At 37.1% G+C, this 10237-nt stretch overlaps 1 protein-coding gene across 2 annotated transcripts in view; it reads right to left on the bottom strand.

The window, feature by feature from the left end:
- RANBP17 (RAN binding protein 17) overlaps window positions 1–10237 on the bottom strand; it is a 116370-nt gene that overhangs the window by 87725 nt on the left and 18408 nt on the right. For both annotated transcript variants that reach the window (XM_008577560.1, XM_008577561.1), the window contains exon 5: window positions 4187–4290. In XM_008577560.1, coding sequence (XP_008575782.1) covers window positions 4187–4290 — 104 coding nt within the window. The remainder of the gene's footprint in view (window positions 1–4186; window positions 4291–10237) is intronic.

The following is a 10237-nucleotide window of genomic DNA, read 5'->3' as shown; positions in this document are numbered from 1 at the left end:
GCCCGGTTCCTCCTCACTGGCTGAGCAAGGTGCGGGCGCAACACGGAGGGTTCCGATCCCGTTGCCGGTCCCGGTCCGGTATGGGCACGACACTGAGGGTTGCGATCCGTTGCCGGACACGAAAAAAGACAAAAAGGAAAAAAAAAAAAAGATGCCAAGTTAAGGGCCGGCCCGGTGGCACACTCCATAGAGTGCGGCGCTTGGGAGCTCGGTGGCGCTCCCGCCAAGGGTTTGGATCCCATATAGAGACTGGTCCGCTCACTGGTTGAGCGCGGTGCGGGTGCGACACCGAGGGTTGCGGTCCCATTGCCGGTCGCAGTACGGGCGCGACACTGAGGGTTGCGATCCCGTTACTGGTCACAAAAAAAGACAAAAAGGAAAAAAAAAAAAGATGCCAAGTTAATAGAAATAAGATGTGGCTATGAAATTATACCAATGTTTAATTTTAGAAATGTTACTACAGAGCAGAGGAAGCATATTACTAAATGTATGTTTTAAATAGATTCAACTGAGCAGGAAAATGCAGTGTTAATGTGAATAAGAAACATTTCTTATGCTCAAACAATACCTTTTATTTTAAAGCCATAGAGAGGACAGTAATATTCTATAAAGATACACAAACAATACTCAGAGAGTATTTTCTCTATAGCCCAAACATACCCAGCTCTGGTATGAGGCAGGAAAACTATTAAGTAGGAGCTCAACCAGGCTACTAAATAATCTGAGAGTAAGAGGTGATCTGATTGAAATTTAGGGGAGGAAGAACCACAGTTAACCATCTCATTTAAAATAGTACCAAAGAGGTTTATTTTAAACGTTGCCTTTCTCCTATACTAAACTGATCGGAAAAGTAAGAGGTTCCTCCCCATATTTTTAGTGAGTCTGTTTTGGGGAGTGGGGTAGGTCTGGGGATCTAGTCCTATAGATTCTTTTTTGGATAGTTCAAGGAGAAAAGTGCTGAGTGCTTCAGTTTGCTGCACGGTGAACAGTTGTCTTTGTGCCAAGCGTGAGACAGATTCGCTGGGAAACAGCTGAAACACAGCTCCTTCCACCCTGACCCCCAAAACAGGGTTTCTAATGGAAAGTCTGACAGACCCTTTACTGTAGTGGCACTATTGGGGGCAGCTATAATATTATCCTCATAATTCTACTATATAATAACAACAAAGAAAAAGAAGGTGAAGGGTCATTGTGCTTTGTCTTTAGAATTAAGATGGCTGTCTTCATCCTTACAGCATACTCTTAATTCTGGAGACACATCTTAATAACCTCTAAATAGTTCCAACAAAAGAGCCGTGTCAGAGGAATGAGCAGGCCCCAAGGTGTTTCAACTGGAGTGTTTTCATCTGCCTTTATTGCTCTATCCCTCTCCAGAATTAAGGCAATAACCTGTGATAAATTATTCAGGAACTGCTACAGGGATCAAAGCAAAATCATTCTGTTAAAGTGCTGTTTGCAACATTTGGCACTTAGTGCAAAAACTTTTAATGTGTGCATGCTGAAAATCAAGGATTTTAAATAATTTAACATTGTGGAGTTTTTACGAAGGGACTAAAGATAGCAGGTTCCTATTTAACTGCTCCTCTTCTTCTGAGAAGTTTTCATTCATTTTCCTTCAAAAACAATGACGTCATGGTCAAATTAAAAATGATGCATGAGTCAGGGGAGTGCTAGACTTTTGAATTGTACTATGAATACAATTACAGCAGGAAAAACATATATATTGAAATATTTCTCCACAGCCAGGATTTGTCACAGTATTTTCTTTCTTTTTTCCCTTTCTTTGAAAAGAAAAACCCAAGACAAAAATTCAATGTTCTTTTCAATTTTACTAGGACTAAGTAAGAAAACAAAGCTATAAATTTAAGAGTTTTGCTTCATTTCTTCCCCTTACAACTATATTTCAATTTGGCAACGTAGGTCCTTAATGTTTAAGTTCATCCTGAAATCTGCATTTGAAAAATATCTGTATATGGGGAGTCAGAAAATCTTGATAAGGGTTGCAAATTAAATGAATTTGGCAGTCCTGTGGCATTTTCATAGAGATATTTTAAAAGCATCATCTCCTGTGGATTGGAATACTAAATACTTTATTGAAGAACAAAACAGAACTGTTTTTATCTTTAGTACTTGCAAAATGAAGTACCTGAAAGCACTTCTGCATGTATTATTTATTCATCATGATAGAAAAATAGCCTTAACCTAATAAATTACATTTAAAAGCATTTAGTGAAAAAGTTTTGTTTATGATAAAGCAACAGATTTAGTTCTTTATCGGTAGCTTAAAGCACCAAGTTTTCTTTATACAAATTAGACAGATGGTGCTTACAGTAGAATTTACTAAAGGTCTGTCACAACAAATGCAGCCAAGCTGCATATTTAATCACTGCAGAATCTTGTCTACCTGCAGCTGCCAACTGCTAATCCAATTTCCCTGATAAATGTGGCAAGAGACACGATCAGCAATAAAGAGCATCTAACTCCATTTTCCTGCAGGGCGTCTTTTGATGAACATTTAGGACGGAAGCACGGAGTGCACTGTGTGGCCTTGGTTCGTGGCAGCTGCATGCATTCTGAGGCACAGTTCTCAGGTTACTCACTTAATTCTGCCACTATCATTACGTTGCTATTGATCTCAGTAGCTGTTGCCTACACAGCATTACTCTAGATGAAGCTGAATCAGGCAGTTATCATGCATCAAACTTGCTCAAAAGCCTGGAGATTCCTCCTTAATTACTTGTGATTTTATTTGCAAATACCGTTAAAGTGTAATCAAGCAGTCACTTTCCAGGGTCATTAAGAACTTGCTGGTTTAGGAATATATCACTGGAACTCCATTAAAAATGACTCTTAGAAGATGGTTTTTATCAAACTAGATGGGCATTACATCAAAATGGGCTTGGAATATAATGAAATCTTCAGATGACAGAGATGTAATTTTTATAAAGATGATGTTTTTCAACCTCACTTCTTTTTGATAAAGCTGCAAAGATTTTGTTGGTCATTAAAAATATTTGGAAGACATCTAAAAAACACAGCTAACCTGAGTGGAAACTGGTTGAATTTCAGCAAGACTATAAACACACATAAACACAATTTGTAAGATCCTGTTTGGTTTAAAATTCTATGACTATGGCATTCTGATAAACATTCATTTCAAAAACTATTTTAAATTAAAAGGTATAGTATTTGGCTGATTATTTTTTGGTATAAATATTACACAAAAATAATCACCAAAGGCTATCATTTTTCTATTTGGCTTCTTACTGCTAATTTTTGGGGTGAAAAGAAGAGCCATGCAAAAGGTGGTTAATATTTCCAACATATTCCAAATAACAATAAAATATGACTCAACCATCATGAACAAAGGTGCCTAAATTCTCTGGAGTGCATTTATTAGTATTTTAAAAATAATAATCAGTGTCAATCTATTTAATATAGCCCCGATGCATTATAATTTCAGGAAATACTATCTCTATTTAACAGAGCTTGTGCTCCCTATCCCCCACCTTAAAATATGGGGCTGTTTTGCCACAAACAGCTTGCTACACTTAAGGATTTTACTAATAAAACATAATGTTGTCTTAGATAGTATGACTGTTGCCACAGCTGAACTGACTTGTCAAATCAATCCTAATATGGCTCCCACAGGCACATAAAAACCTTATTTAGCTATCAGTTATCCTAATCACTTTGTTCAGTTTAAGAATGCAATACTTCAAGACCAGCTCCTATTTATACATATATGCCTAGTCATTTAATAAGGTCTTGATTTATATATATTCTTGCTTAAAAAAATATTCAGAGATGTAGTGTTTTAGCATGTATATGTTTGTGCATTCCTTCATATAAATATGAGTATGTTGAAAAATACAGTGCAGGGTAGATGTTTAAAGTGGTGTACCCACGAGAAAGGTTCTATTAATGATAGTAACTGCCACAAGAGACAAATCTGTGCCATCTAATCATGAACTGACTGTCCAAAACTACTCACTGACTTCAAAGTCTATTTGTATAAGAAACTAGAAAAGTGCCTATATGAAAAGTACAACTCAAAGACAGATGCAACCAGGGAGACAGGTCTGAAGAGGCACAGAACACACAGAGATATGCAAAACCCTTTTCTGGATCTAGATATCCTAGAAAGAACAAAATTGTCTTTCCTCATGTTTGGAAACAAACCCACCTTTACATCTTCTTGTTTAAAGTTATTGTTGAATATTTGTAATACTGTTTCAAAAGAGACTGTAAGTGGCAGCATGAAATTCTCAAATTCGTCCTCATCTTCACCTAGCAGAGAAACAAAAGGGTCAACATGGTATAAAATGCATACTATTGTACATTAGCCCCAGCACTGAATGCTTCATTCGCGCTTAGAAATATTCTTGAGGAGGAGTCAGCCTGCATTCACCCATCCATGCCACATTTTGTGCTTTGGCTCATTGAGTATTCTGGTGTTTTGCCTTTTCTCTTGCACCAAATGAAATAGCAAAATTACTTACCAGCCATTTTTTTCCTGGATCTTTATTGGATCTAACTGACTCATGCCCCAGGCATCTCAGCCCTTTAGCTTCCAGGACCCCCAGAGATTCCCTAATGCCTCGAGGAAGGCTACTTTGAAAGCATCAGAGACAAGGGTCTTTTTATCCCTTTCTCTTTAGGTGCCAAGGCCCTACAGGGCACCTACATCACACCACCACTACCACCATCTGATCAGGATTACGGTGGGGATTGAAAGAGGTAAAATTCATAACGTGTATGTATATTATTAGCTCTACCAGCCTAGTTGAGAGTATCTTCACCTTAGCCTCTGGGCTAAGCTAGCTGAGACTGCATCTTTGGGTTTCTCAGTGAAGAATGATGTAGGGGCTATACAGTAAACAGGCCTAGGGGTCTGACTCCACCACAGACTGTTTAACTTTGGATATTTTACTAAGCACTCAGTTTCCTCATCTATAAAATAAGAATACAAATACCTAACTTTGAGTGTTACTGTGAAGATGGGCTATACAGTAAACAGGCCTAGGGGTCTGACTCCACCACAGACTGTTTAACTTTGGATATATTACTAAGCACTCAGTTTCCTCATCTATAAAATAAGAATACAAATACCTAACTTTGAGTGTTACTGTGAAGACTAAATGTTATAAGACATGAAAAATAGCAGATGCTCAGTGATGGAGTTTGGATGTGTTGTCCCCTCCAAAACTCATGTGGAAATTTGATCTCCAATGTGGCAGGGTTGGAAACTGATTGAGTCATGGGATTCCTCATGAATGGATTAATGCTCTCCCTGGGGGAGGAGGGGTAGTGTGTGAGTTCTCGCTCTATTAGTTCCCTTGAGAGCTGATTGTTTAAAGGACCCTGGCACCTCCTCTCTCTCTCTTACTTCCTCTTGCCATGTGATCTGCTTGTACCCGCCAGCTGCCTGCCACTTTCTGCCATGAGTAGAAGCAGCCTGAGGCCTGCGCCAGATGCAGCTGTCCCAGAACCATAAGCCAAATAAACCTCTCTTCTTTATAAATTACCCAGTCTCAGGTATTCTGTTATAGCATCACAAAACGGACTAAAACACTCAGTAAATAGTAGTGGTGGTACTAGTAGTATAGTACTAGCACCTAGAACAGTGTCTGGCATAATATTAGGGAAAGACTGTGTTTAAATGAAAAGTAGTTGCTCAATATAAGTGAGTTTTAAAAACTCCTTATTTTCTTAAAACTTGATATAAAATACAATAAAAATTAAACATTATCAAATCCTAAATACATAACATGTGTACTTTATATATATATACCATGTAAGAACAGTGATAATTATTGTGCAGGTAGATAAGGGTACTAGAAAGAGTAGATGCTTTGAAATTAGAAAGCTTTCTAAGCTTGAATCCTAACTCTGCTACTGTTAGCTATCTGGCTTTGGGTAAAGTCACTTCACTCGTCTAAGCCTTAGCATCCTCATCTGTAATTAAGAGACATAATATTACTTCATAAAGTTAGCTGTGAGGAGGTTAGATGTGACAAAACATCTGTAACCCTTCCTTGCCCAGTGCCTGGCACTTAATAAATGACAGCCATTCGCATTTTTGTTGCCTTGAGTTTAACATGGACTTACAGAGGTGATTATGGTAATCAAATAATGTGTGACCCCAAGATTGCCAGTCCAGTACCCTTCCTTTGGGTACAAAGCTTTTCCAAGATAACTATGTTTATTCAGAACAAACATCAATCTAGGATTTTAATATTTCAACCCCTCACTTAATATTCTGAGCTACAGATAAAAAACTTCCTGACTCCACCTCTTTTCCCAATCAAATTTTGAGGCAAACAGGGATAACAGGAGCACTAGAGACAAGCCACCAAAATGTGCAGGGAGATGTCAAGAAGCAAATACTAAAGACAGTAACGTGGGCAGCAATTCTATTTAAATGTCACTTCCTCAGAAAGGCCTTCCCTGACCACTCTATCTAAAATGGTACCCACAGTGCCTCTTCTCCTCATCACTTTCCAATCCCATAAACAGCTTTACTTTTCATGAGATTTACTACATGACTGGTTATTAATTTACGTATTTATTCACTTTTTGTTTGTCTTCTCTACTAGAATGTAAGCTCCATAGGGAAAGAACTTGGTCTATTTTGATCATGGCTGTATCCCCAGTGTCTAGAATAAGTTCCGGCACTCAAATATTTGTAGAGTGACTAACAGCAGTTATTTCCTGAGTGTTTATTATGTGTAGGAAATGAATTTGGCACTTAAATTACTTAAAGAAAAATTATGTGGCTCTGTGTTCAAAACACTGTTGCAAGTCATTAATGGTCATAACAATCCCATGAATTGTATGATTTGCATCTTACATACAAGCACAGAGGGTCAAATGAGTTAAGTATCTTGCCCAATATCCTTCAGCTAGTAAATGTCAGTGAGCTAGGATCCCCAATCAGGTTTGCTTTATTCCCAAACTCATGCTCTTCATGCATCAGAGGTGGGGACTAAAGTCAGTGTCACAGAATCTTGATTTTGGAGCTGCATAAAGCCAGAAGAGAGTGAGGAACAATTAGCTTGGTTCTGGTGAGCACAATGGAATTACTAGGCAATCACTTGAGTTTAACATAGGCAAATGTGAGACACTAGTGCATTATTACTATTGTGTTTCAGTTAGGACTGTTCCTGTCACTGCAACATGTTATATCACCTAAGCTGGAGAACTGGCCATTTTTGTTTACATCAAGCAAACATCTTTAAACAACATCTACTAAAGGTTTTTTCCTCATTTGCATTATGCATAGAGGTATCATTTACTATTTCTGATATGAAAGAAGAAAACATGAGCCCACTCTCTTATAACTTCATATTCAAGTATGCAGTAATATATTTTGTATGCCAAATATATATGTGATCATTTTATGAATAATGATTAAAACTTCCAGTTATTTTTTTTCTAACAAGACCACGGCCCGGAAACGAATATGATTTGAAGGTGAAGTGCCAATTTATAGACTAATATTTTCACTGGCATCAGGAAAACAATCCATTCAAAACCAAGTAACAATGTTTGATCTCAGAAGAGTCACTTTTGCAGGTCTAGTCCCACATCATCTGCTATTTCTCAAGGCTTGGTTAGGATAGCACTTTTAAAGTTCTATTAGAGTAAGATTTGAGAAATGTGCTTAGCTGTTCCTTCGAACTTAGCTGGCCAGAATTTGATTTTCATTTCAGTTTCCCTCTAAACTGCCTAGGAGTTCTAGGTAGCTTTAATATGACTTGTGGCTTTAGGGAGGACAGGATAGCATCTGTCAGGAAGTATTATCAGCATTTGCTTCTATAGGAAAATAATAGCTCCAAGTACCAACGGCAAAGTAGACGCATTAAGAGCACTGAACTTGCCTCATTTTGAGGTCCCAGTGACAGTTATTGCTTCTAACAGTGCACTCAATAAATGTTTCTTAATTAATATTTAAGTACTTGCTTTGTGATAGGAACTACTCTAGACCTTTTCATATATCTTTATTTTATTTAAACCACATGACAACCCTTTAAGGTAGGTATTTCCATTTAATAGATGAGAAAACTGAGGTTCTCTGTAATTCTCCTTAGGAAATTAGAATGTTTTAGTTCCCAGAAGAAAAACACACCACCCACTGAAGACTACTGCTACTCTTTTTCTAAGAAACCTACCCTAAAATTTCATCCCTGAAGCATCTCTTTCCCTGGGGTGCTCTGCACTCTCTACCCTCAAAACCAGGTAAGTTATTAAAACTGGATCTGGACGTAATGGGCTGCTTTTTGCCTACAGGGCCCGCTAATTAGTCTTAATTATCTCATTACAGATTCTAAGTATTTCCAGCTGCTTCTTTACCCCTTACTGCCCACTCTCTCTCTGCCCACCTCTCTATCTCTATTTTCCAGATAGTCTCTACCAAGTCATGAACACAGGTGATATGTTGATGTATTCTTCCTATATTATCAGAACATTAGCTATTTCTAATCAAGCCCTTCACTTGCTAAATCTTCCTGGGATAGCTACCTCTGTGTTCCTTCATCCATGAGAAGAAATATGCTTTGGGCAATTATTAGACATAAGAACAAATTTTTAAATTACATTTGATTTTCACTGACCACCAAAGTATAATATACCTATGTAAGGCAAATAATAAACATGAATCTGTTTACTTCACAGAAGATTAAAAAGTAATACTTTCTTCTTTCCTCTCTCACTGCCCCCAGGCCCCAAATCAATCATTCAGTCCAAACAGTTCCAAAAAAAAAAAAAAAAGAAAATGAAGAAAAAGTTGCATTTATTAATTGATTGAGAAGGTAAAAGGCTCACTGCCCCCAGGCCCCAAATCAATCATTCAGTCCAAACAGTTCCAAAAAAAAAAAAAAAAAGAAAATGAAGAAAAAGTTGCATTTATTAATTGATTGAGAAGGTAAAAGGTGAAGTAGCAGATTAGCAAAAATAGATAATATGTGGTCATGACTGACTTTGGGCAAGTCATTTAATCTCTCTGAATCTCACTTTTCTAGTAGATAAACAATGGAATAATACCTATTTAATAACTGTTGGGAGGATCAAATAGGTTGAAAGTGGTTTGCAAACTAAATTTTTAAACAAATGTTAGCAATTATTAATAAAGAAAAGTTCCCTTCCTCTGTGTATTTTTACTTCTATCTTTAGTGCCTAGTTCTAGAATATTCTTCTCTTTTCATTCAAGTAACATTTACTTATTATTTAAAATCTCTCAAATTTAAGCTAGCAATATCTTCAGGTACCAATTACCTGTGCCACAAAAATATATGGATACTATGCTACTCTCACCCCTAAAGATAGAACTATTTCTTAAAGTCCATAAACATCATTTTAATAGTAGAATCCCTTTGGCCATTAAAAATATAACTGCTTCTTAGAGCTTAAATACCTGAGGAATGCGCTGCTCACTCAACTCCTATCCATATGCTTTTCATCTGAGTAGTTCAATATAAGGTGCAATCATGAAAAAAAAAAAAAAAAAACCCAAAACCAAACTTGCTGGTGACATTAATTCCAAATTTTTGGTTGGTAAATACTTAATTTGCAACTAATAATATTTGGTTCTCCACAAAACAAAAAGCTTTGTTATAGTGGTTCCACATTTCCTCTCTTATGATATTTGTCAACTGAATTCACCTCCATTCAAATTAAACAAACCAGAAGGTTTTTATTTATTTGGGTATTTTATACTGAACAGCTCCCTGGAGGTTCTTCTTGATTGGCTTGGGTAATACTATCTTTCCTTTATATTATTAGATCAACAAAGTTAATTTTAAAATAACTTAGGTCCAAAGGAATGGAAATCATCAAGTCGAAGGTATACTTGTTTCCCAATGTTCATTGCAGCACTCTTCACAATAGCCAAGAGCTGGAATCAACCCAAATGTCCATCATCGGATGAGTGGATACGGAAAATGTGGTATATCTACACAATGGAATACTACTCAGCTATAAAAACAAATGAAATACTGCCATTTGCAACAACATGGATGGACCTTGAAAGAATAATACTGAGTGAAACGAGTCAGGCAGAGAAAAAGAAATACCACATGTTCTCACTTATTGGTGGGAGCAAAAAAAAAAAAAAAAACAAATTAATTCACCCACATACACACAAAAAAAACCCCGGGTGGGTGGGGAAGAAGATATAACAACTATACTTCCATGAAGTTGTTACAACAAGCAAACGGAAAGGACATTCCTGGGGGGG

The sequence above is a fragment of the Galeopterus variegatus genome, unplaced genomic scaffold (assembly GCF_000696425.1).
Source record: "Galeopterus variegatus unplaced genomic scaffold, G_variegatus-3.0.2 Scaffold1540, whole genome shotgun sequence".
NCBI lineage: Eukaryota > Metazoa > Chordata > Mammalia > Dermoptera > Cynocephalidae > Galeopterus > Galeopterus variegatus.
This window is presented reverse-complemented; position numbering and strand designations above follow the sequence as displayed.